At 47.9% G+C, this 25,870-nt stretch overlaps 12 protein-coding genes across 12 annotated transcripts; 6 read left to right on the top strand and 6 right to left on the bottom strand.

Moving 5' to 3' along the window:
- Window positions 1-112: 112 nt before the first annotated feature.
- N7466_000866 (homocysteine S-methyltransferase family protein) lies at window positions 113-1,205 on the top strand (the record flags this gene model as incomplete). Its single annotated transcript, XM_057160264.1, has 2 exons — window positions 113-1,018; window positions 1,074-1,205. 2 exons carry the CDS (start codon window positions 113-115, stop codon window positions 1,203-1,205), a joined length of 1,038 nt encoding a protein of 345 aa, XP_057026512.1.
- A 134-nt stretch (window positions 1,206-1,339) lies between these two features.
- On the bottom strand, window positions 1,340-3,014 carry N7466_000865 (putative amino acid permease; the record flags this gene model as incomplete). Its single annotated transcript, XM_057160263.1, has 2 exons — window positions 1,340-1,797; window positions 1,847-3,014. 2 exons carry the CDS (start codon window positions 3,012-3,014, stop codon window positions 1,340-1,342), a joined length of 1,626 nt encoding a protein of 541 aa, XP_057026511.1.
- Window positions 3,015-4,860: 1,846 nt separating this feature from the next.
- N7466_000864 (uncharacterized protein) lies at window positions 4,861-8,084 on the top strand (the record flags this gene model as incomplete). Its single annotated transcript, XM_057160262.1, has 4 exons — window positions 4,861-5,129; window positions 5,188-5,500; window positions 5,563-7,247; window positions 7,307-8,084. The coding sequence occupies 4 exons, from the start codon at window positions 4,861-4,863 to the stop codon at window positions 8,082-8,084; spliced, it is 3,045 nt and encodes a 1,014-aa protein (XP_057026510.1).
- A 338-nt stretch (window positions 8,085-8,422) lies between these two features.
- On the top strand, window positions 8,423-9,164 carry N7466_000863 (HPP family protein; the record flags this gene model as incomplete). Its single annotated transcript, XM_057160261.1, has 2 exons — window positions 8,423-8,626; window positions 8,682-9,164. The coding sequence occupies 2 exons, from the start codon at window positions 8,423-8,425 to the stop codon at window positions 9,162-9,164; spliced, it is 687 nt and encodes a 228-aa protein (XP_057026509.1).
- A 364-nt stretch (window positions 9,165-9,528) lies between these two features.
- On the bottom strand, window positions 9,529-11,066 carry N7466_000862 (uncharacterized protein; the record flags this gene model as incomplete). Its single annotated transcript, XM_057160260.1, has 2 exons — window positions 9,529-10,846; window positions 10,933-11,066. The coding sequence occupies 2 exons, from the start codon at window positions 11,064-11,066 to the stop codon at window positions 9,529-9,531; spliced, it is 1,452 nt and encodes a 483-aa protein (XP_057026508.1).
- A 645-nt stretch (window positions 11,067-11,711) lies between these two features.
- On the bottom strand, window positions 11,712-13,058 carry N7466_000861 (glycosyltransferase family 69 protein; the record flags this gene model as incomplete). The annotated part of the gene is made up of 3 exons (XM_057160259.1): window positions 11,712-12,127; window positions 12,190-12,415; window positions 12,477-13,058. 3 exons carry the CDS (start codon window positions 13,056-13,058, stop codon window positions 11,712-11,714), a joined length of 1,224 nt encoding a protein of 407 aa, XP_057026507.1.
- Window positions 13,059-13,522: 464 nt separating this feature from the next.
- On the bottom strand, window positions 13,523-14,292 carry N7466_000860 (uncharacterized protein; the record flags this gene model as incomplete). The annotated part of the gene is made up of 2 exons (XM_057160258.1): window positions 13,523-14,136; window positions 14,250-14,292. 2 exons carry the CDS (start codon window positions 14,290-14,292, stop codon window positions 13,523-13,525), a joined length of 657 nt encoding a protein of 218 aa, XP_057026506.1.
- Window positions 14,293-17,231: 2,939 nt separating this feature from the next.
- Window positions 17,232-18,463, bottom strand: N7466_000859 (uncharacterized protein; the record flags this gene model as incomplete). The annotated part of the gene is made up of 2 exons (XM_057160257.1): window positions 17,232-18,273; window positions 18,351-18,463. 2 exons carry the CDS (start codon window positions 18,461-18,463, stop codon window positions 17,232-17,234), a joined length of 1,155 nt encoding a protein of 384 aa, XP_057026505.1.
- A 903-nt stretch (window positions 18,464-19,366) lies between these two features.
- On the top strand, window positions 19,367-20,206 carry N7466_000858 (uncharacterized protein; the record flags this gene model as incomplete). The annotated part of the gene is made up of 5 exons (XM_057160256.1): window positions 19,367-19,604; window positions 19,656-19,814; window positions 19,880-19,976; window positions 20,034-20,064; window positions 20,117-20,206. 5 exons carry the CDS (start codon window positions 19,367-19,369, stop codon window positions 20,204-20,206), a joined length of 615 nt encoding a protein of 204 aa, XP_057026504.1.
- Window positions 20,207-20,489: 283 nt separating this feature from the next.
- N7466_000857 (uncharacterized protein) lies at window positions 20,490-21,119 on the bottom strand (the record flags this gene model as incomplete). Its single annotated transcript, XM_057160255.1, has 1 exon — window positions 20,490-21,119. The coding sequence occupies one exon, from the start codon at window positions 21,117-21,119 to the stop codon at window positions 20,490-20,492; it is 630 nt and encodes a 209-aa protein (XP_057026503.1).
- Window positions 21,120-21,684: 565 nt separating this feature from the next.
- On the top strand, window positions 21,685-22,500 carry N7466_000856 (uncharacterized protein; the record flags this gene model as incomplete). Its single annotated transcript, XM_057160254.1, has 2 exons — window positions 21,685-21,716; window positions 21,768-22,500. The coding sequence occupies 2 exons, from the start codon at window positions 21,685-21,687 to the stop codon at window positions 22,498-22,500; spliced, it is 765 nt and encodes a 254-aa protein (XP_057026502.1).
- Window positions 22,501-23,065: 565 nt separating this feature from the next.
- On the top strand, window positions 23,066-25,244 carry N7466_000855 (M3 family metallopeptidase; the record flags this gene model as incomplete). Its single annotated transcript, XM_057160253.1, has 3 exons — window positions 23,066-24,358; window positions 24,409-25,010; window positions 25,070-25,244. The coding sequence occupies 3 exons, from the start codon at window positions 23,066-23,068 to the stop codon at window positions 25,242-25,244; spliced, it is 2,070 nt and encodes a 689-aa protein (XP_057026501.1).
- Window positions 25,245-25,870: the final 626 nt, after the last annotated feature.

Here is a 25,870-nt window from a genome sequence, read left to right as displayed (position 1 = left end):
ACCGCTAGAAACCCGCACATAGTTATCAACTTATCAACTTATCAACCACCCCACTAAGTTCTAACCATCGCATCGCATCGCAAAGCCGAACACCAAACAACCCCAACAAACAATGGCAACAGTGAAAATCCTAGACGGAGGCCTTGGGACCTCCCTGCAAGACCAGTACGGTGTGGAGTTCGACAGCACCACCACACCCCTCTGGTCCTCGCACATGCTAGTCTCAGACCCAACCACGCTTGAAGCCTGTCAAAAGGACTTCTGCGTCGCAGGCGCCGACGTCCTGCTCACAGCAACTTACCAAGTCTCGCCAGAAGGCTTCCAGCGCACAAAGACAGCCGAGTTCCCCAATGGAATCCCCAGCACAGCCATAGGCCGGTACCTGCAAACGGCCGTGGATGTCGCCGAGCGCGCGAATGTGTGTGATGGCGCGCAGGTCGCGCTTAGCCTGGGTCCGTACGGCGCTTGTATGATTCCCGGACAGGAGTACAGCGGGGCGTACGACGCGGCGCATGATGGGGAGGAGGAGCTGTACCAGTGGCATTTGGAGCGATTGCGGCTTGTGCTTGGTGCGGAGGGGAATCTGATTCAGCGGCTGCAGTATGTGGCCTTTGAGACGCTGCCGAGGCTTGATGAGGTGCGGGCTGTTCGGAGGGCTATTCGCGATGCGGGGATTACGGAGGTGCCGTATTGGATTGCGTGTGTTTTCCCTGGGGATGATGGGTTGTTGCCTGATGGGAGTTCCATTGAGCAGGTGGTGGATGCTGCTGTTGGGCCCATGGAGGGTGGTGGGCTTGCGCCTTGGGGAATTGGTATCAACTGTACAAAGATCCATAAGCTTCCTGGTCTGGTTGACAGATTTGGGGCTTGCATTGCTGAGGTGGTTGCTGGTGGGAAGATCTTATCTGTTCCCAGCTTGGTGTTGTATCCCGATGGTACCAATGGTGAGGTCTACAATACGACGACACAGGTTTGGGAGAAACCGGAGGATCCTAGTTATGGTGGCCTGAGAGATACTGTAAGTTTTTAGCCTGCGGCTTGTTTTGTGCATGGTAAATGCTAACCAAGTAAAGCGTCTATGGGAAACGCAAATGGCGCAGGTGGTCAACGATGCCTACGAAAAGGGACCTTTCAAATCATTCCTCGTGGGTGGTTGTTGCAAAGCTTCTCACCACGATATCAAGAAACTCCGAGACCAATTTTGATCATTTTGACTCAATCCGAACAATTTAAATCGGCTACGGAACCGGTGGAAGAAAAGTATTTCAGTATATACCAAAAATGATGTTTTAACATGGTATCACGCTATGTGTGTACAAACAAATATAAACAAATAAATTTACACAAGCCAGTCGACAAAACGGCCCCAGCGGGTATTGCGGGGGTTCTTAGCCGGCATGATTTCTCCATCTTGGAGACGGCCTGCCCACAGGTCGATTTCGTGGGAGCGTAAGAATTTGGTGCGGTAAACCAATTTCCAGACAATAATCGGCACGATGAAAATTGGAATGCCGACGTATGATGCAATGAAGTCAGAAGTGTTCCATTGACCATTCAAGAAGACTTCAAATCCAGCAACCAGTGTGATAAGAGTGGAACCAAGGAATCCAAACCACGCTGCATATGGCTGCAATGGTCCTTTCCATGGCAAACTGTCACGGGAGACACCCTGCTTCTTCATGGCAGCATAGAATCGGATAAAGCAGAAGCACAGAGTAGCCCAGGCAATCAGGCCGGCAATTGTGCTCAAGTTAAGGAGCCATGTGAAGGCTTGCGCGGGACCACCAGATCCAAGACCTATTTATCATTAGAATATGTTTGGAGATATGTAGAAGAAGAGACTTACTCAAATAGGCCAAAGGACCAAACAGCCAGGCAGTGATAACTGCAACGTATGGAACGCCCTTCTTATCGACGCGACCAAAGAATTGAGGCAGCTGGTGGTCTGTGGTCATGGCGAGGATCATGCGAGATCCGACCCAGCAGTAGGAGTTTCCGGCCGACCACGCGGAAACCAAGATACAGGCGTTCACAATGGATGGCAGAGCCGTGATGCCGGCTTCCTGGATCGCAATGACGAATGGGGAGCTTCTCGCGTTGTCGGCACCTGAAGTCAGGAGGGGGTTGGTTGGGCTCACGATAATACCGATGAGGAAGGCACCAAGGATGTAGAAGAAGGCGATGCGGTAGGTGACACGGCGGGCAGCCTTAGGGATAGCGCGGTGAGGATCAACAGACTCGGCAGCCGTGATAACCACACATTCAATACCAATGAAAGAGAAACTTGCGTTCACGAAAGAAGACACAAATCCACAGAAGTGTCCTGAGGCTCCCGTAATGCCATCGTAGTCAACCCAAGCACCGGGGTTGTTCCAGAAGCGGAAACCAATGGCATCGCCTTTGGGACCACCTCCCGCGGTAATGACAATAGAAACAATGACGAGACCCAAGAAGCAGAGCACCTTGATGGCACCGCTAACGACCTCCGTTTCACCGTAGAACCTCACACTCATCAAATTGATCGCTAAGATGAGAACCAAACTGACCGTGATCACAACGGCTGGCGTTATATCCGACCAATATGAAACGATAACGGCGGCGGCGGAGGTTTCTGAGGCGATGGCGATCGTATAACAATATCCGTATGAAATGGCGAGCGAGAATCCGACGGAGGGATCAATAAAGCGAGTAGCCCAGTGAGGGAACGAACCGGCGGTAGGGAAAGCAGTGGCCAACTCGGCGATACTTTGCATCACAGCCCACAACACAGCTCCGACGAGGATGTAGGCCAGCAGCAAACCAGCGGGACCAGCCTTGGCGTATGCAGATCCAGTTCCCACAAACAAACCAGTTCCAATACCACTACAGAAACCGATCATGGTGACCTGGTAATTGCGCAGTCGGCGCTGAGTGCCACCACGGCCACCCACGTTGAGCTCGAGCTCACCTTTGGCGTGGGACTCATAACGATCCAGTGGCGCGGCATCCTGGATAGTATCTGACTTCTCCATCATCTTGAATATGTGAGGATGCAGATCAATTGCCCAAGTGGCGGTCCGCCTGTGTTTATATGTGCCACAGGGACTTTTTTTTTCCTCTTCCAACACTTGAGTCAGAACCAGGGAACTGTTTAGAATTTAAAAAGATGGTTAACTTTTTTTTCTCCGAACTCTTTCCCCCAAAATCTTTAAGCGCGTCAATCACGACATTGGGGTTCCGTCCTTCGCACCACGGAACTCACTCCACTATCGCCGGATTCATTGGATCAACGGTTTCGGAACTCCACTTCTTCCAGGCGGCGACTCGTCAGGTTTTTTTTCCAGAACGCCATATGGTGAAAATAGCCCATATTCGCCGAGGGTGTCAGTGGTGTCATATTGCGCCTTCATCGTTCACCGGTTCATCGCGGGTATTTAGCTACTGAGATTTGGAGATTGCATGCAGGATGCAGCACATAGATTACTTTCTCTTCATTTCTCTTTTTTCGGTAAGGATCCGAACGCCATAACATTTTAGGGGGGGACTTAGTTTAGCTCCTGCTGTCCACTTTAAGCTTTGTTCCAACTGCCATTCCAATCGACAAGATTCGATCAGGGATTAGGTTATTGCCACTGTCAAAGTTTTTGTTGTGAGAGGTTAGTATGGGGTTACTTATCTTTTTGCCTCCAAGCTTCAAATTCGCCTCTCAGAGTCCCAGTTTTCTTCCACGTCTTCTTTCAGTCTCCTTTCCGCATCGGACTTTTCTCTTAATTAAGGTAACAGAACGTGCGATCAGTGAAGATCCTCCCGGAAATGATCGGATGGGAATCCCCACCTGTTTCATCAGTCCAGGTCACGTGATCCCTACCAATTGCAGCAGATTGCAGTCTCTGCATGTGCATTCAATCTGACATTGCTGAGCAATAACATTGGAAGTACTGTGCATAAACTAGTAGTCGGGATAGATGATAACAGAATTCAAAATAACCTAAAATCAAATCATTCGGAGTATTTTCGCTTAGCGTTATTTTCAAGTTCCACAACAGATGTGAGAGTTGGTAACCCCAGATGCGGCGACTTCCGATGGTTCCAACGTGTGGGTGGATTCGATTCGATGTTCGCCAGTTGGTCACCACCCCTTTACAGTCGGGACAGCCCTGGAGGTTCATACATGTACCCCCACCACTCAATAATCAACGGTTTCTCCAATATATAAGAAGCACTGACCTTAACCTTAGAAGGCACCTCGGCCCCTTTAAAAAAAAAAGAACAAGTGGATTCGAATTTCTAAAACATTGAAATGGTTGTGGGCCCGAACTTATGTAACATCTAAACATTCAATGTTGAAGCCAGGAGACCTGTTACCAGGTACCTAGCTGTACAGCCCTGGATTCCTGCCCTACCTGCTTACATGTATGGAAACCCAACATTGAAAGCAAAGAAACCTTGTCTTTTCAAAATGTTCATGTCAAAAGCCAACATTGACGATAGCCAACATTTGAAGACATTATCCAGCTTTCATAAATATTATGAACAGTGGTATGCCGCACATCTTATAACACCAACATAGTAAGCCAAGCCGTCGATCCTACAAAATATTGGCTGTGAGTGGTGGTGTCCAAGACCGAGCCGAGGTTACGTACCAGTAGAGCCAAATAGCTCCCTCAATAGCGCCGATCCACGAGTCGATTTAAAGGGAGAAAAAAAAACTCAAAATAACTGGAAATCTTACCTCAGCGGCTTTGTTTTTTCTCCCCATTCCGGCATTCTCTTTGATAAAGGAATGCTGCAACCTCCTTTGCTTCCACGCCAATCACTAAGTCATCGGTACAGAGTTCTCACTTGGGGTCAACTTATGATCCCGAGGAGTATCTAGCACCCATGTCAGCCTCCGCCCCCGCCCCCGCCCAGCAAGATGCCGGGCCTGCCGTCGCATCACCGGCAACTAGCGCGGAGACAAATACATCACCGAAAGAACAGGCACCCCCAGTCACCAAACCACCTCGCAAACTTCCCCAATGGTTGGATCATTTCAATGCACGCGACTTGAAAGTGCTGTTCCGCTGCTCAGTGGCAGTATGGGTCGCGTCGCTGTTGATCTTTATCAGCCCATCTTTGCAAACGATCGGAACTGCGACTTTCTTCGCAACGTGAGAAAAACCCCATCAAAAATGGAATCAAGCAACAATTTGTTAATGAAATTTTCAGTCTGGTACTATTCATGGTGCCCCCAACTGGTATTGCGTTTGTCTTCATCTTGGGAGCATTCACGCTCATCTTGGGTATGGCTTGGGGATGGGTATGGGGCGTTATCACTATGAAGGCTGCTCTGGCGGCCCGACCTGCCGCTGAGACCCAGGCTAGATTGCAAGCACTCGGTCAACAGGCGTACAGCCAGGCCAACTCCACTGGCCAGAGCGTTACACTCGTTGAAGAGGAGCTTCTATATAGTGGCTTTATGCTAGATGCACGCGTCAGCGCAGTCTACTTTTGCCTTATTTGCTTCATGGTATACTTGCTGGTGAATATTAACTACAGTTGACGTCCAGGAAAGGTAGCAGAGATGCTAACATGCTTATGTAGGCTCGTTTCCGGACCAAGAACCCCAAGTTCATCTTGTTCCAGATCTTTGGTACAATCATTATGGACGTTCATTTGACTGTTGGGCCACTGCTCCCTTCCTTTGAGGGAACCATTGCTAAGGTATTGGTTGAGCCTGCTGCCATTGGAATTGGTATCGGATTGGCTTGTCAAATCCTCTTTTTCCCCAAATCGACTTCCTCCACCGTTCTTGATGGGTTTGAGGGGCTTACTCGACTGATCAAAAGCCCACTGGACATCACTGCCGCCACTTTAGTCGCCGATGAATCACCAGCAATGGCCGATCTGCTCAAACTCAAAATGAAGGCCATCGATACTTACAAGAAACTTATGCCCGCGCTTGGATTTCTGCAGTTAGATTTTTCTGTCGGTCGGTGGGGTGCTGATGATATCAAGAGCTTAAAGGAACCCATGCGACAAGCCTCACTTGCATCCTTGTCATTGTTGGAATTCCACATCTCACGGGTCGGAGGCGAGCAAAAGCTCGAAAAGCTCCGTGAAATTTTGATTGACGACGAACATTTCTCCAGAGATGCAATTGACGAAAAACGACCACGTTCGGCGGGAATGCGACAGCTGATGGAAAGCGTTCGTCTTGTGCGAGCGTTCCAGACTCCCGAGCATGAATCTATTCGATTGGAAATGTTTGATGCGATCCGAACTCCTACCACGAAGATCCTACCCGTATGTCAAGAGGCCGCTACTGCGGTCGCCGATGCTATCCATGCCGTCAACTCCTCTCGCTGGTTTGGACGGCCTACAAAGGAGCAGATGGATGAGCACACAAATCACATCAAATCGGTCCTGGAGGCACTTACCACCCAGCGCATAGCTTTTACTTCCGAGTTCACAGAAGGCCTTATTGAGACCAACGCCGATATTTTTGACGCAAATGGTAAATTGAAGGATCTCGAGGATGCTACTTTGCATAGAGTGCGAGCGATCTCCCTTGCGATGGTTTTCGAGGAACAAATTCTCGGCGTGGCTGGGGCTTGGGAAGGGGTATTGGCCCAGTTAGTGGCTCTCATGACTGAGCGACAGAAAACCCGACTTTGGCTCCCAAAAGGATTGCGATATGCCGTGTTTTGGGTGCTCCGAAAGAACAGCGTTGCGCCTGTCATTGTGAACCATACGACTGTTGCTGATCCCGACGCCGTGGAAGCGCAGTCTAAAGCAACCCAGCAAAGTCTCCGCATAAGTCGAGGATACCGAGTCAGAAAACGCAGCGGTATTGGACGCGCGATCATTAGCACCTACCACTGGCTCATCAACGCCGACGGAATGTACGCCCTGCGCATGGTCGTTGTTACAATCGCCCTTGCTATCCCTGCCGTCATTCCATCTAGCGCAGGCTTTTATTATCGCGAAAAGGGTCTCTGGGCATTGATCATGGGTCAAACTACGGTTGTCGTATACATGTCGGACTTCATCCTCTCGTTGGTCTCTCGTTCCGTTGGAACCGTCATTGGTGGCGTGGCCGGTCTGGTGGCTTGGTACATTGGATCTGGCATTGGTGGAGGAAACCCTTACGGCCTCGCGGCGGTTTTGGCAGTCGTATATCCTATGATGATGTGGGCACGCATCTTTTTCCCCATGGCCGTATTGCAAGCCACGATGATGGCCGGAGCAACTTTTGTCCTCGTTATCGGATATAGCTACGACGATACGTAAGAACCAACTTCCTATATTTGGACAAGACTCAACTTGCTAACCCAGATCTGTTTAGGCACATTGCGGCGTATGGAAACCCCGGCTACGGCTACAATGTTTTCTGGCGACGACTTACTCTCGTTATTATCGGAGCCGCTGCCGCCTTGATCATCCAGATTCTTCCCCGACCACCATCTGCATCACGTCACGTCTGTAAATCACTCTCAAACACCATTCGTTCACTATCCGACCACTACGCCCTACTTCTTTCCTGCTGGGCCCAGCCTGGTCGCGACGAAGGTCTATCAGCACAGGAACTCGCATTCAACGTAGCCGGTGCCCTCAGCGCTCTCGATGGACCCGTCGCGCTTTTGAAACTGGAATTCTCCAGCTCTCCCTTTGACAGTGAGCGCCTTGCACAGGTCAAGTCCCTGTGCCAGGACCTGAATCAGAACCTCGCCCGTCTGCTATTCCTGTCCGCGTCGCTGCCAGAACACTTCCAAACGCGCCTGGCGAATTTCTCCGGCCTCCTCGATCACCGCAACATTGGTGAGATCATGGCGGTCTTGGGCGTGGTAGAGCAGGCCCTCAAGACTGGGGATCCTTTGCCCGAAGTGCTACCCACTCCTCTACTTAAGCGCTGCCTTGAATACTGGCAGACGCACCAGGGGGAGATTACACTGACTGCAGATCTCATCCGAGATGAGGATTATCGCAAGTTCTGCGTCGCCATTAGCGCGTACCTTAAGTTCCTAGGTGCCGTTGATGACCTTGTGCTTGTGATGAAGGGCACGTTGGGTGAATCTCACATTGTGAGTCGGGAGCTGCTACAGGAGTTGATTGTGCCTGTGTAATTAGTTGGATAAGCCTGGATCTTCAAGTATATAATTCTTTAATGTTTAGATACAATGTGTATAATTCTCTTCAAATGTTTCAAGCATTCCCAATGTAAATGACAAAAGGGGTAGAAATGCATTTCCATTACGCGATGAGAATCCACTCTCCCCACTTTCTCCGCACGCCGTCTTTGCCGGTCTTTTTTCCCCTCACGAAACTTGATCTTTTCGAAGTTTTCTCCTCATACCAAAAATGCTTTAGCGTAAGCCTTTTAATGATTCATTTCCGTTTTTTTCCCTTCTGATTTAATTCTCATAATGTTCTAAAGATTATAATATACCCAACTTAATTGGCCATGTCTTCACGACTTTCTCGCCTCCCGCGGTGGATGAGCCACTGGTTAGGCTACCGTACCGAAACTCCAACGCCATTACCAAAATACCAGTTAGCCGCATGGTCCTTCATCACAGCTTTCTGCGGCCTCTCAGTCCTCCAAGGAATCTTCAATTATTCCGACTATTTCATCTCCCGCCATGTCCCAGGCATCATCGCCTCCTACGTAAGACCCCAATCACCCAACCAGCGCGCCAAAACCTTACTAACACAAAAAACAGGGAGCGTCCGCAGTCCTCGTATTCGGCGCCATCGAAAGTCCCCTAGCCCAGCCACGCGCCTTAATCTTCGGCCACTTCTTTAGCGCCCTGACCGGTCTCTGCATCACGAAGCTTTTCAGCCTCATGCCAGACCAGGCCCGGTTCGAGTCTCTCCGATGGCTCGCCGCCTCATTATCGACTGCCCTTGCCATCGTCGTGATGCAGCTGACTGGGACCACGCACCCGCCCGCCGGTGCAACTGCGCTTCTTCCCGCTACCAATGACGAGATTTGGGCTCTCTCTTGGTACTATCTACCTGTGGTTCTGTTGTCCTCGACGATGCTTTTGGCTTGCGCCTTGTTGTTGAATAACATGACGCGCCGGTACCCCGTGTTTTGGATTGCGCCTTCGCCCCCTCCGTCAAAACCTGTACCTGTACCGGAGCCGGAGCTGGCCCCGAAGTCCTCTGCTGAGGATGCGACGCTGCCTAAAGACTTTGCTTGATTTTCGGGCGGGTGAACTTTTTTGCATATGCATGTTGTGTGCGCGTTGGGTATCAATACTTATAATTTGTGGATTCGTTCACTGTATATAGTCGCGACTGTGATATAACGACCTTAAAATAATGTGGAAGGCTTCCAGGAAGGGGACTTCTTTTCGCTAATCTCGACTTTCTGGGTCCAGCAATTGGACTGACATTTCTGGATTCAATTTGTCTTCAATGCTCAAATGTTTAGACTATGTAGATGGGAATTGCACGAGCGAAAAAAAAAAAAAAACGAATCAGCCCAAGTTTGAATTAAAATGCTATGCAATGTATCATTGACTCGTAGAAACCCGATTAAAATGGAAGAAAAAAATGTTTCCATCATACATGAATCCACCCAGCTTCACCTTCCTTCGGAAACATGTCCATCGACCCTCCATACTCATGCATACTATGCTGCTGTGACTTAGACGGAACATCCTTCTCTTTCGGCTTCCCAGGCCGACAACACCACTTAACAAAGCAAAGCGGCAAATGCTTCTTCTTCGCAAGCGTCATCCCCATTTCCCGAATCCTATGCCTCCTAATCTTGAAATCATAAGGACGATTCTCATCGAGTTCATCCGCAAACAATTTAAGATGTAGTTTCTCATGCGCATTAAGCTTAGTGAGAAGCTTAGCCGCCTCATTATCTTCGAACTCAAAAGATGTCCCCAGCGTGACATACAGCCTGGCGATAGGATGCAACTTCGGCGAATGCCAATCTAACGATGTCCATTCCGGCTTGACCAGCCACGGGAGACGACGCTCCTTCATCACTGCAAGCCACCAATCCCCAAACGATAACCGAGCCTTCTTACCAGCAACAGCATGCACGCATCCATAAGTTCCTTTAGCAGTATGCGCCAGAAGCCGATCAACCACGACATCAATGGGTATCTCGTCTATCGTAACGTCTCGCTCTGGATGCGGGCTTCGCGTAGCCATCTTCATGTGTTTACCCGCATATAAAAGAATCCCTGCCGCCAGTCCCGTTGATGCCGTCGAGGTTGAACTTGAGTATCCTGGGTACGGCTGGCTGATGGCGGGACCCAGAGATGAGGGCCGAACAATGAGAAGTTTTTCAGTCGCTTCGTTCTGCATGAATGCGTTGATGAGGAGACGCTCGGTGAGATGCTTTGCGTAGGCGTAGGGCCACGGGAAATCGTTATAGTCGAACTCGATGCTTGTGCCTGTATCCAGGACGCTTCTCCATTCGTGTTCAGTCTGGGGACCGAAGCCTGCCCATTCGCCCAGATTCTGGGGATCGTAGACCTCGCCGTGTGGGCCGAGGGAGTAGATGCATTCTTTGACGGGGACGTCGGAGATATCGGTCATTTTCCAGAGGTGGGCGTTGGCATATGCGCTGGATATGTAGACGAAGTTGTGCAGGTCTTCGAATTCCATTGCTGTTTCTGCTAGCGATATGCTTGGGGCGATGATGGATGTTGCTAGTTGCTGCAATGAGCTTGTCAGGCTGATGGATGATGCGGCGTGGATGATGACCTGCACGGACTTCTTGAGTTGGCGCCAGTCTGTCTCGTGTAGGCCCATTTGCTTCAAGGTGATATCACCGCTTAGGAACGTGACGCAGGAACTTTGGAAGAGCGCGGCGGCCATTGGTTCTGGGAGGAGTTTTTGCCATTTTGCATATGCAGTCCTGGTGGTATTGCATGTTAGTTTGGGCTGTACTGGATTGATCTGATCTGGTCTGCGTAAGTGGTGAAGCTGTTTTTCTCAACTCACTCTGAACCTTCGCGACAAAGCACATAGACTCGTTTCGGTGCTGCCTGACTGAGGAGTCTACAAAGTATGGCAGTTCCTAATGCACCTGTACCCCCGGTAAGAAATATGGATTTACCACGATAGTATCCCCACATGGTTGAGCGCGTTCCACTTTTTTTCTTGTTAAGAATCTGAGCAGCGAACAAAAAATAGCAAAAATTCGACACAGAATCATCTTGGGGCATCTATCATGCTATATGTACGGACATCTGCAAGGGGTAAATGTCAAGTATGCTCGCAGGCCCTGTGCTGATCATTCCTTAATCCTTGATCCTGGGGGACAGAAGGGGCCCACATTATTTCCAAAGTGGAACCCTTCAAGACTGTATGTGCACGTCTTGTTTTCATTTCTCGCTTTGAAGAGATTGGCAAATTGAAGCGATGGAATTTTGGAATTTTCTTACTCCAAAGCCTAGAGCGAGCGAGACGGCTGCGTGGAGCACGGATAGATCTGCCACCCGATACTGGGAACTATAAAGGCCGTAGGGCAAATCCAATGAACATTGAAGAATGTTCCCTGGAATATCCACCTACTGCCCTGTGTCCCACCTGGCACGAGGGTGAACTGAATCCATGATCGACGTCATTTCTTCAAACAAACATTCATAATGCTCGGAACTAATAGATCTACTCTATACATCCAAAATACAGACGCCATCAAGAAGGAGTACCGACCAAGGTTTTATATGTACTTGCATGTTGATGGAGATAAGAGGCTAAGTAACGGGTATATTTTTTTCTTAAATGTGATCCCATCCCCAAGGATGCAAGACCTGCATCTCATTGATAACGCAGGACTTCCCCGGTTCTCGATTTTCCGGACTCAAAAGGGACCAGCGATCCATGCGATACTGCACCACCTTATCTTTCAACCAGGTGGTTGTTGTCCATCGGCGCAGCCTGTTTACCCACAGTCCTTGTAAGATAGCACGCGCCGAAAGCCATTTCGCGGTGGGATTCACAGCTGTATAGGCCGGACCACTATACCCAACTCGAACGAGCGGATTCATGAAAACGCCATCTTGTTTAGATAGTGGGTTATCCACGTGAATGAGACAACACTCAGAGGCTTCTAGATGTGAGGAAGCGAGAGAGTCTGGGATTCCGCGGAATCGCAGAGGGGGGCTCGCAGTGAAGGGAGCGGCAGGCATTGCAACTATCAAGATATTAGTTTGCAAACAATAGTAATTACGACGGAAAAATCTGCAAAATACTTACCCATACCGTTCCAGCAACTTTGAACAGGAACTGGAGAGAGGTCTTTTACGGCCTTTCGAGATGTCGCATCGCGAAAGAATGGCCATGTGGTCATCATGGCCTCATGGCCGCTGGCGTCGCGGAGAGCGAACGTATCATAATAGCTGGGAGGTTTGGCAAAGTCCATCGAGCAAGCGGCGGCATAGCTGCCGTCATTAGTATCTAGCAATTCGAACACATCATTTGGCTAATTATTTTGATAAGGTGAGTGATTAGATCGAAATATGCGGGGTATAATTTGTTCCTACCGTGAACACGACGTCATTGAGGAACAAGATCTTATCAAATGTGACACCCTGTTTTGCCAATTCTTCCAGTGGCTTTAGGCTCATGTTTCGGGTGCGTGACAAGTACGGGATTCGTCGCAACTCCATATCGCCTTTGGGAGTTTGAACCCAACCTTCTCCCGGTGTCGCGGCCATCTCATCCTCATGCGTCACCGGTGACAAGATAATTGTACGTGGTACCTGAAGACGTTCCAACTCTAGATCGAGCTCCATCAATGCGCCCTTGGTATTGTCATAGCTCCCGCTCTCATAAATGCTAACGTAGATGTTATCCGGGCCAAGTTTCCAGGCGAGATTCAGAAGCGCCTGGTTCCAATGACTGCGTAAAATGGGTTCATTGTTCCAATTTACGCCGGCGATGTAGATCCGTTCCTTCCGGCGCGGCTGGTCGCGGTATATGAGGTCGACCTCGGATATGCGTTGGATGATCACGTAGAGCTCAATTAGATTCCATGCGAAAAATACGAAGAGGAATATGCGGAGGAGCCGGCTCCGACGTATCCTCCGTCGGAGAGTCAGGTACGAAGCATGCAGGGAGGACATAAGGAGCGGACGCCGGGAATCGCGGCAACGAGGTTGGAAAGGAAAATCAAGACGAGTGACGCATTATTTGGTTATTGTCGGATGAGGCGGTAGAGAAGAACCAAGGCCAAGTGTCTAGGCTGTAGAAAATTGAATTACCGCGCCAAGTGGGCAAGTTGCGAATCAAGGGGGGCTCAAGTGACGAGAGAGAAGGGCCCTTCATACTTCCGAAGCTAGAAAGACGCGCGGCGATCAGTGGGAAACGTCAAACTTGATCGACATAATTTTCATATTTAACTAAGGCAAATCAGCTATATACACTTCTGGAGTCTCAATAGTTCTTCAAATTGAAGAAATTCGAAGTGAAAGAAGTAAAAAAAAACAAAAAAAATCCAAGGGCCCAAAGGGCTAAAAATAGGAGTTCAGGAGAAGAAAGAGACAAAAAAGTCCTAGCCAAGGGGAGTCCAAGCCCACTAGCGCAATGTTTACCCCATCAGCGAAAACATAACCAACACGGTTGCCGCGAGGGCCACTTTTACTTTTCTCCGAACACCCGACCCCACACTGCTTTGAGTAGCGCTTGCAGCCGTGCCTGATTGAGTGCTACTGGTAGCCACTTCACTTGTCAGCCAAGGTTGACCCGGAAGAGAGTCTGAACTCTCAGCATCCTTGTTGAGCATCTTATTCTCGAGCAAAGCGCAATCCACCCTCTCCGAACTTTCGGGAATGCTGTTGGTGACTGAAATGGGCCAGTCAAACACAGTATAGTAATCGGTGCCGTTCCAGCGAAAAGACTGATGCATCGAAATGTTATACGTCCCGTCGCTGCTGCTGCTCGTCCCGTCCACAAAACACGTGGGCCAGATCCAATTCACGTGTTTGACGGTCGAAGATGGTTCAAGATCTAAGACTGGCCCGACATAACCTGTGGTATTGGTAGCCGGGACAGTGCCATTGGAGATTGTGAAGTTGTGCGATTTTGATTGCGATGTCAAAAATAGGGTGATGTTGTGGAAGAGGGTGGGCGCATCCGCCGATTCGGATGGCGGCCAAGACAGAGCACCATTGCCAGATACGTCGATCGCGACTTGAAGGTTTGCTGCAAAGGTGGTCAGTTTGTTAGCTAAAGTTCCCGAGTTCAACATGTATTGAAGGTTGACATGCTTCCTCCCAGCGGGGTGTATGGTTGTGGGGCGTCCACAATAGCCAAACCTGGCGTGTAGATTTGACCATTTACGATGGTGAAGTTTCCCATGATGAATGTTTTTGATCAAGGTTCAAATTTTCCAAAAAAAAAAAAAAAAGTGTCAAGGTGATCAACTTCCGATTAATTCTGCTATTTGTGTCATTTTAATATGTTGTCCCTTCAAAGCCTTTAAAATCATTTGGGGATTGCCAAGGGTCTCATCTCCGATGCCTCCGTGTGCCCCTTATGGTGTGGCGCTCGTGGGCTAATCTACGGATATTTCGTTCATCTCGCCTATCCGCTAGTGCAGGGTCTTTGCGGGGCTCTACACATATTGTCGAGCCAATGTCAAAAAGGGGTCCAAAGATTGAGATGAGGTGTCTGCTTCGAATTAAAAGCCAATAACTGAAACCTTCAAAGCCGTGCAGCCCTCCAGCTTGAGGGCTGAGCACACTTCGAGACTGCACATGTGGCCTGGCGACCAGGCGAGAGTCCTGCAAGGCACTTTAAATCCCCATATTCGAATTTTCATGTTGCAAGAGGGTACCGTTCTCAGCCGCAATCAATAAGTCAGACCTTTCCCGGGCAGCTCTAATTATCTACAATTTTTTTTCTTTTAAGCTGCTGGCCCTCCGTGACGTTTCGCAGCTTATGTAATAGGTACAACGCGTTATTGATCAATTTCAATTCGTTTCAATGTTCCCACACCCTCACCTGAGTCCTGAAAGTATATACATTTGACACAGATGTATTGATGTAGAAACGTGTGCCCATTTCCACCGGTTTTTATTTGGTGATTTCCTCTCAAGTGCTGCCCAGGTGGACATGCTCCCCACATGCAGGCCAGGGCTACACTACATGAGGTCCAGATGTCCAAGGGTAGATCTCAGTGCTTTACAGATTCTTTGATGGCCATCCTGTTCTGCTCAAGTGTTGGCCATGATTTTACGATCAATTCTCAACATTGTTAGAAAACAGATATAAAATTTAAACACAGGTCTCACAACGTGACTATATATAAAGGGGCGAACATGCACATGTGGGCGCTGACAAGGAAAATGAGTCAAATATTGTGGCTAAAATTCATATATCTCAGCAAGTGCTTGAGGGCTCTGAGTTGATTGGTTGACATGACCCTTCCAAGATTCTTTCCAATAGACCAGCTGACCGACGTTGGGACCAGTAACTAGTAGGGAGTAATGCTTGCAACCTTGGAATGAATGCTTGAATGCCATTTAAACAGCGAGAAACAAGGTTGGAGAAAATACAGAAAGGACATCCGGGCAACATGAGATACTTTCACTAAATTTAATTAGATATTTGTTCACTTTCAAATCCCTTTACATGTTTGGAGCACTTACATGCCTGCAATTCTTTTGACAGTTGCAAGAGAGACAATATTACTCCTCAACAACGGGAGGAAGAGGCTCGTCATTGAAATTTGCCGGGGTGGGAGCTGCAATGGCTCCGATGAAAAGGAGCGCAAGAGCGGCGAGTGAAAATTGGAAGTTCATTGTTGAAACCTTGAAAGTGGTAGTAGTAATTTTATTTTTGATCAATTGATTAAAATGTTGGTTGTTTCAATTTTTTGGGAATGAGGACATTGGGAATGGCCGCATATAAATATCTCCAAGGTGAAGCTAGACTGGTGATATTCTTGAAATTCCCAATTTTACAATGTAACCTGAAGATATGGATTTATCCGTATTCATAGCGCCTAATTCCCAAACAGGTATCTGAGATGTAGTTGTAGAAAGCCAAATATGCAAGATTGAGGGGCAAACTTGGAGTCCTCCAGCATTAATCGGAAGCTATGAGGTTCAGCTGTTCCCCTCATCCATTTCCGCAAATGACCTTTAAATAGATGTTTGTCTACAGACCAAGCACGCAATATGTACCCATGAACGCGATAGCAAGCCAAAGATACAGGGATGAGGAGAAATGCAGGATTTACCCCGAGAGTTGCTCTCGTGAGTCGTGATAAAGATACAGTACGTTGCGAAACCGGTGCAACCGCCTCCACTCTTCGAGTGACTCCCCTGGCGAGGACACTAGGACACTTTAGGAATAGTCCCGGAGTATCAATATTCCTGTACCAGTCTCGATACTGTCATTTACTTTCATTAAATACAGCGCCGTGTTTCGTAACAGTATTGGCGACCCAACGGAACTAGAATTTTCCATGGAAATGCAAACATGCCAAACACTGGATCTGCGGATGCCCCGAGAATCTAGCAACCTGACACTTCCTTCCTGTGGCCAAGTGACGGGGGGTCTTACTCGGTACCAGACCTTGCAAAATAGTGGTTTATATTACTTGCGTGCTGTACCACTTGACTACTCATGAACCTGCTTATTATAATAATCAGCCTGTCAGCCACTGTCCTCTCTTCTTGATGCCCTATAACATACTTGGTCGAAGCTAACACATAACTATGTTAAGAGACTCCTCAGTGGCATCTTCTGTCTCGCAGGGATGACTTACACTTATTTTAGTGAAGATCTCAGGTCGACCCGAGATATAGGATATTCTCTCTCGCGGGAAGTGATTGAAACCTTCTTCAGGCCGGGTCCCCATCTACATACATAGCGGAGACGAGTCGACTGTCATCTATATACCACAGGAAGACCAAGCGCTGTGTCTTGATTTCCTCGATGATTGTCACTCTGACAGGGTCGATCGTTATAGCCACACCTAGCTATGACACCGTAGTTTCGTCGTTGACTGGAAAAACCCCATATTGTACTATAATTCCTCTTTTTTCCATAATAGCCGCTGTCTCTGGTCCCATGCCTGCTGGTATAATAAACCAACTTGAGCAGCGCCCTCGGCCACCAGATAGCAGTCTAGTAGCCGTCCTCCTATGATCTCAACATCACCAAGAGCGTGTTCAAGGCTCTGCTTTATTAATGATCCGTCAAATCCACTCGTCAAAATAAACGCTTTATCAATTTTGCTAGCGATCATGTCATCCCGAATATCTCCGGTAGGATTGTCTATACAAATGTCAGCTAACAATTTTACCCAGACGGCCCACTGGCAACGTACTCGCAGCAAGGAGATAGTTATGAATATTCTGCCCAATGCTTTGAACATATCTCATCTCTACTGCTTCGACATCAACCCATGACAACACAGCGGTGACGTCGGGGTCTTTCAGATGAAGAGGGTATTCGTTATGGTGATGGTCCTGGTGGTCCTCGGTCCCCAGCACTTCGCGATCAATATTATCTCGTATCAGCACACGCGCCTTCCGAACTTCTTCCTGCAAAGCAGCCTTGGATCCACCGAGCCAAAGCCAAGTCTGTAGGATTTCCGATCGTTCAATGGCCGAGCGGGTTATATCCCGATCGAGACCGGCACTTCCCCATGGGTCCATGGGGAGGCGCCCATTTCGGGCCATAGGCCGGGGACTCGCATTGAGACTTTGCAGGTCTAAATAATATTGTCCTAGGTCCATGATGAGATATTTCCCGTCCGCCTCTCGTGGAGTCCCATTGCTGCTATATGTTGATACAGCCATCCGGCTCATGGGCTCCTGCAAAGGCGTGATGCCAACCTTCCAGCTCGCCTCGAGGAACAAATCCACCAGGGTTTGGTTGAAAAAGTCCGGGAGGGCGATGATCGCCGATTGCATATCAATGTTGTGCTTGGTGCGTGCCTCTTCCTGCAACCGCGTGAGGATATCGACAAACGCATCCTTCACATCATTCAGCGCGAACTCCCCTAGTTCCGACCTCTTGGCGCTGCGAAGCCGAGCCGTGATGCCGTGCCAAGCACTGCAGACGCACTGCCGTACCCAAGACAGGTTCGCTGTGTCATGGCTACAACAGGTCAAGGACGATACGAGCCTTGCAAACAGCTTTACCACAGCATTGGAAATGCCGGAGGTCCCTTCGTTCTTCCGGCCATATAGGGCGTCGAGCGTGCCGTCGCTCCATGATTCTAGTCGCAGCAGGAATAGATAGATACTGAAGGGATCGCCTAGCTCAGGTTTGATACAGGCTAACAACGTCACATTATCACTGCTATACGCATGTGCGACAGTTCTAGGATTCTGGTCAATAGTCACCACAGGGGGGGAGGGGGGTTTGGCGGCTTCATCAAAGCGATGTTCGACACGCACATCATATCGGGCCCGAAATCAATGCCGATGGCCTGAGGGCGGGCTGCAAAGATTGCGTCTACAAGGGATAGAGCGAATCCTCCGCATAGAACCCATCGCAGCAAACACACCATGTCGGATTGATTGGTATACCACACAGGTCAAGCAAGGGTTTCAGGCAAGGCGGAGGGAGTCATGATTTCCGTGTGAGTCTAGAAAATGCCAAGGCACATTCGGCGCTACTTCACATCCAGTGATACACCACCAATGAAGTGATGAGTTGCCAGTAAAAGTGAAATTGAGCCCCACCTCAGCTTCACCTCTGGTAATGGCGGTGGATGGGCATTGGAGGTATCAGATGTATGAATTTACAAGTGAATACATGACTGAAATTACTGTATAACCTACGTACGAAAGAATACATACGTAACTCCCGGAAGAACTCCAAATACAGACTAGTGTGTTTCGGCACAAGCGGCAGAATAGTTAATCGGAGAGTGGATCAGTTGCACCGGTTTGGCGATGTACTGTAGGAGAATTATTACACAATCAGCTTTATGAAAGAAACGTTATAGTAGGTGTTATGTTATTGTGTTTGGCTTTGGTGCCGTTGAGTCTATTTGAGCTTATTTTACCTTCCAGATTGAGTTTAAGATTGAGGAACTTGGTATTATCTTATATTATTTATGATATTATCTGTTCTTGTTATGGTTATGATACAACTCCCCCGAATTTTCATTGCCTCACTTTCCTCTGCGGGGGAAATGGAAACGACGTTACATCTTTCATTTGATTCCGTGAGCTAACGGAAGCGAACTATACTCAATTGATATCAAGGACAATCGTCCCAGGATTCATGCTGCAGGCTGCAGGCGACGCTTAGCTCTTACCCCTCTTTATCATTAGATAGTATCCGATTCCGGAGATAGGTCACAAGGCCAACAGGAATACCGAAACAAAACACATTTTTAATACGTCGCAATTACTGTGAAGACATACGGTCGCGTTCTTCCTTCCTGTGCTAATCAGAAACAAAAATGTTTCTCTTCAGCAAAAACAAGAACATGAAGTACGACAAGCTGGCCGGAGATGTTGAGTTGGAGGAAGATAGCCCGGTGGATAATCCACAGAGTCCCATGCAATTTCAAAGATTCGGATTGATTTTGGCTTTAACAACGGCCAATATTCTCAGCGCGGTGTTCATTTTCGCGATATTTGCGCGACAGGGAAAACAAGCGCATGATATGTTCCAGACAGGTTATCCGACCGATTTTGGTATGTTTGTAGACCCTCAGCATTGTAAGCCATAATTGACCGTCTTTGAAGACTCAGCTCGACAACACATTGAATTGGAACAAGTCATCTTCACGGGTTCTCCGTCTTACACTTATGCGGGCGTTGAATTTCAGCACCACCCGGCCAAAGTTCAATATGTTGGCAAGCCAAGTTCAGAAATTGATCAAGCTTGGACGGATTTAGTATCAGGTTTGTGTCAATGAATCTAAACATCAGATAACCATTGAAGATTAATCGTTTCTGCTTCTACGTAGGGGGCGAATTTTTAATAACAGAAGAGGAAGTTAACACCCAATGGCCGGGTGTTAATAGTGAGTTATGGGATCAGGAACATGGTGGTTATATGGTCAGGTGAGTATTAAGGGAGATTTGTGTTTGGAAAATTGATTTAATGATCTCTCCCCTTAGACTCGAAGTCTTTCAAACACTTGGTTGTTTGGTAAGTCTCTTATATACTCTACTGCTAGGTGATTCTAATCTGAGTGGTGTAGGACTTGGTGCGTCGTGGCTTATCACCAGCATACTACAACTTGACTGATGACGATCACGCTTATTCTTCAAATGGTGAGCTTGAAAGTTAGAACGAAAAGCTATTATAGAATGACTGACACGCATAGACCGCTGCATCGAACGGATTCGCCAGGCCCTTATGTGCTCAGGTGACCTGACCCCTAGTCCATATCGATATAATCCGGGCTTGGGACACAGCTATATTGATACTGAAAATCTTCATACATGCCGGAACTTTGATCGCCTTCATCGTTGGGCCCAGGAAAGAAGCTCTGGAAGATTGGCCGTTAAGCCGGTACATAAATAGTGAATAGGAATTGACTTCAATCTTGATATGTACATATTTGGTTGCAATCAAAGCCGCCATGGCATTGCCACGCAGCCAGGAAATTGTAGATGTGCTGTGGCGAGCTCGTTCTCCGTGCTGTGAGTTTTCTCAACCGTCCCTTTGACAAATGAGGCAATTTGCTTCGCACAGTGTGTTGCGTGGTGTACATCAGCAGATCTTCCATCAATCAACAACCACCGCTTCTCAGTTGCCATGGCTAATTTGCGCATCGCATACAGGCAGTGCTCATGATGAAAGGTATGCGTGTAAGCAATTCGAATATTTCCCAACGTCAGTTGCTCCATCTCCACTTGGTCCAATGGCTGTGTGAGGTTCGTGTCTTTATACCAGATGCGATCTTCGAAAGGGTGGTATTCGTCCATTGGCTCTGGGTGGAAGCACTCATGGGGGATCCATGCATATAGCATTGGATCGAAATGACAGTTGCGAGCCCTCGCTTCGCTTGCTGAGAGACCGCAATCAGTCCAGTAGTCGAGCTGACCTGGAAATGCAGGTGGTTGTGTATAATCTTGACGATTATAGGCAGTTGAAAAGTAGTAGGTTGTCAAAACCACAGTTTGTGCGATACATATGATAGCGAATATGACGTCCCATCGTTTCTTCTGATTTGGTTCACTGGGTAACCATTTCGCCATAGTGAGTATGTTGATATTGATAAAAATCTTGTCTTTGTTTACTTGTTCATTTGAAGAGGTTGGTGTGTTCCTTCATGACGATAAAAGTGGAAGTCTTATCGATAAAGATACTTGCTTGCGTAACGGGTTGAATCATGTATTTCGTACTTTGTAAAAAATACTAGCGTCATGCAAGATAAGCCCCCGGGCCTTAGCGTGTATCTCAGGGTGATGTCCACTGCATAGCCGCTGTATTTACGGAGAATTGCTCGGACATGAAGTTGCATGTATGAATGCGATGTGATTTGAAGCCGCGCGTTGTAGATGAGACTAGTAGTTTCTCCGCGTACCTAGCTTACTCTAGTAAGATATAGCGTGCTATAGTGATACCACAGTAGCATTCAATTATTGGGTACTATATGGGTCAACGGATAAATTAATACAGAATGAAAAAATAGCCGAATGTGGGGGCGCAGAATAAACTGTCACGAGAAATGAGGATGTTTTCATGGATCTACATCCGTCAACGGATGTATAGTTCCTTTTTTTTCGATTGATATTGTCACCTCGGGAGTGGATGATCAAGATGAGAGCAGAACAGACTTCTTTTATCGCAGAGTAAGGAATCCGAGAGAGCTCTATACAAAAACCATTAATTGACACTCACAGTTCATTGGAACGAAACCACTCAACCGAGTCACTATTACGAGAAAGCAAGGATGACCCAGCTGACATTGAGAGCAATTCATCTATTCCTGGCACCCCTCTGACTCCTCGTCGGCATCTTGTGAGACTTTGGGTGGCATATCAACGACACTTGTATCTTTTAATTCAAGTCATTCAGATAGGGTTCGCCTTATATGGAATTTTCACTCTCATATTTCCAACTGGCTTTCCTTTGCGACATTCAACGGGACCAGGAAAAGACCCCTATGGAATTACCTACGACGACGAAGGAGCTGTCGTTTTTGATAAGCATCCTTGTGACTGCGGGTCTTCAGTTGCTGAAGCTCTTAGTAACGGCTGTGTCTACGATGAACTATCTGCAGCATGGCTGCCAGAACGCTGCCGCGATGATGCACTCACAGCCCAGTTTGCAACAATAGGGGATGGATCCGATGGGCATTGGATGTACTGGGCACATAAAAATCGCACGGGAAACCTCACGGTCCACGAAGTGTCGCTATACTCCGACATCCAGCCCACGCAGTACCATATGAGCTATGAATGGCACGTTTGGCACTGCTTGTACCTCTGGTTGAAAGAACATCGTTTCAAAATCAACGGGAAATACTTTGATCCCAGAGCAGATTCCGAACATCATATCATGCACTGTATTGATGTTTTAACCGAGACTCGTACCAATACTATGACGGCTGCGGGAGCATCTCTAAACGGATGATAAAATATGGCGGCTATATGTCTAAAGCAATAAACTCTAGCACAGAAAATTGCAGAATGAAATGTGGCAGGTTGAAAAGAAAGCACAAAATATGTAGACATTTCTAGTACTGATAACCCATGGGAAGCACGGCTGTTGTATAGAGTCTAAGCGGATTGGCATTCTCATGTCTGGGTATCGCATGGTAAAATTATCAGTTAAGGGAAATTTCCAGAATAAATCTGCACTAATTAGTGCGCAGGTTAGGATAATTTGAAGAAGAGGGGCTTTCCTCCACCATTCTAGGCTTACGCAATTAGAAGGCGGGGGTGATTAGACAAGTACAAAATAACACCGACGCAAGTCCGAACTAGTGGCGCCTTTTTCTCTTTCATTCAGAATCATGATCCCTGATAGAAAGTCACATGATTCTCCTAGTGCTAATATACTTAGGCTCCCAATGCCTCCCATATCCTTCTCTCTTTCCCCTTTATATAATTCACTTCGTTCATTAGATTCCGTCTCCATAGCGGATCTTCACATTATTTCCTACTTAACAGTCAATAAATACCTACGACCAGGCAACATGACTGAGTATAACTGCCCACCTCAACCTCCTCTGGAGCTCAACCACTCGGCCGAGCAGCTGATGGAAATGACGCGTGCTGGTATCGAGGCCTCTCTCGCTCGCCTAGCTTTACTTTCAGCTAAGCCAGTCACCGATTGGACCTTTGATAAGTTCATTGTACCATTTGCCGAGAATGAAAACATTGTGCTCTTGGAGTCTTCGATTGTTGAGATTTACCAATACGTATCCACGGAGAAAGACCTAAGGGACAGTTCCCGCGCAGCGGCGCAACTATGGGCCGTACATTACAATGAGATCAAAACACGAGTGGATCTCTTCCGTGGTATCGATGCAATCCACAAAAAAAGCCGAGAAGAGAAGGCATTGTTAAATGCTGAAGAGATCCACTATCTGGACCGAGTGCACAATGCCTTCTGTCGAAATGCTGTCCATGTCGATGAGCAAACAAACAAGCGCTTTCAGGAGTTGCAGAAGGATATTGAGCAGCTGAGCAACAAGTGCAGGCAAAACGCTCAAGAGGCAGGCGTAAGCGCAGGAGTTTGGTTCGTCGAGGCAGAGCTAAAAGGCCTCCCAGCATCTTATACCGCGAATCTTAAGCGCGATGCTGATAACCGAGCCTTTGTGGCCCTGAAGAGGAACGACATAGACATGATCATGAGATTTGCGACAAATGAAACGACGCGGGAGCGCATGTTTGTTGCTTCCGAGAACAGATGTCCAAAGAACATTGCCTTATTTGAGGAGCTAGTTAGTTATCGCCGACAAGCCTCCCAGCTTGTGGGATACTCATCATACGCCGAATACACCATTCAAGGACGCATGTTAGATGTCTCTGAAGTGAAGGAGCTTCTGGATTCCATCAGAAAACAAGTGGCCGACCAAGCAGTTACAGAGAGAGCGGCCCTTATGAAAACCAAGCAGCAGTACCTCAAATTGCAGGGGAAAGCGGAGCAGGGGAAAGCGGAGGATGAGCTCGATTCCAGAATCCACCTCTGGGACTTACCCTTCTATTCCCGACTCGCTAAGATAGAAAAATATGACTTTGATGAGATAAGTCTGGCGGAGTACTTCCCCCTCGACCCTACACTGGCTGGTATTTTACAGATTTTTGAACGCCTCTTTGGTCTTCGATTCCAGGCTCACGAAGCATGGGTTTGGCATGATACGGTAACAGTCCTTGCCGCGTGGAACGAAACAGCGATGGGCGGCGAGTTCCTCGGCTATATTTATCTCGATCTTTTCGACCGACCGGGAAAATATAATAGTAACTGTAATGTTGTGTTTGCGCCGGTAAGTGACCTGTAAAGTGCACAAATCCATTCGCTGATCTCATCATACAGGGCTTTCCGGGAAGCAAACCTAGCATCGCATTACTGGCTTCCTTTTCTTCTGTGGCACCTACTCTTCTCCGACATCGGAATTTAATCACATTGTTTCATGAGCTTGGCCACACCATTCACTATTTAGTGGGCCAGACACGCTTTGCCAGCACGTGGGGCACCGGTACGTCTCACGACTTTGTTGAGATTCCTAGCTCGATGTTAGAGAATTGGTGCTGGACACCGTCTGTTCTGCATTCTTTAGCGCGGCACTACACATACACCTCCGCTCAAGAGAGAGAAGCCTACTTGCAATCTCATGCCCAACTACCTGATGAGAAGCCCTCGATTGAACTATTCGAAGGGCTCGCTGCCTCCCGGGCAATTGACCAGGGCTGCAACATGTTGAACCGATTACACATCACCCTCTATGATCTTACAGTCTATGATAAAGACCCAGTACCCGCGCTTTCGCTGTCGGTATTTTATAACCAGTTACGTAGCGAGCTCACCTCTCTCATTGGACCAGAAAGCCACGGGAAAGGTCATGACTGGGGATTCGGGCAAGCAAATACCAACCCTCTCTTCCACAACTACGCCGCTGGCTACTACGTTTATTTCTTGTAAGTTCTCTAGATGGATCAGAGCACACATTTTTCATTCTAAAAAGCTAATCGGTCAGGTGCGAGGCATATTCGCGGACTATGTTCAAAACCCGATTTCAGCAGAACCCGATGGATGAAGCTGAGGGACGCCGGTACCGCCGGATCGTTCTAGAAAAGGGTGGGAGCTTGCCAGAGCTACCCTTACTCGAGGAGTTTGTTGGCGGGAAGTTAGATGAATCTCGGATTTTTTGAATATAGTTCTTTCATCGTCTCAAGGGAAAACCGAACCTCGACTTGGAACATTTGAAGTTCACCACACCTCATGGGGCACAAGATGGTCGGAGACAACCTGACGATTCCATCATTTTGCTAGTCAGTTGGATATGTATATCCATGCATGTGGATGAATCGTTCATGTTTCCATATATTCTCGCGGCCCACGTCCCTTAATAAAATTGAATGTAGAAATTGGCACAAAACGCAGCAGCATAAATACTAAGGCCCTTATTCTATTGAGTTCAGTGGTGCTAAAATGACGCTTGATTACTGTTCACTCCTGACAACCCGTTTCAAATACCCCATAACTCCAATCTATTGACGAATCAAACATCACGGCCATCGTGGTAAGCCTGTCGCTGTCAAAACATTGTTTTCAACGTTAATGTAGATCATAGAATGGCCCGTCCGGGTGGGGCTCAAAGCCCCTGCACTGCTGAAACACTGTCAACTGGTGGGAGTGGAGAGCCGAAGATTTCCCACTTCCCCGCTTCTCCGCATGACATTAAAGCCTTCAGCCCCCGCGGGCCGCCTTACCCGATGTTGATCTTCAGACTTCAATCAATTAATTCCACGATTTTCAAGCTCTCGGGTGCTGCGTG

Source organism: Penicillium verhagenii (assembly GCF_028828195.1).
Source record: "Penicillium verhagenii strain IBT 33310 chromosome Unknown utg000002l_segment0_segment0, whole genome shotgun sequence".
NCBI classification, from domain to species: Eukaryota; Fungi; Ascomycota; class Eurotiomycetes; order Eurotiales; family Aspergillaceae; genus Penicillium; species Penicillium verhagenii.
The sequence above is the reverse complement of the archived record's forward strand: the minus strand, read 5'-3'. Positions and strand labels throughout refer to the sequence as shown.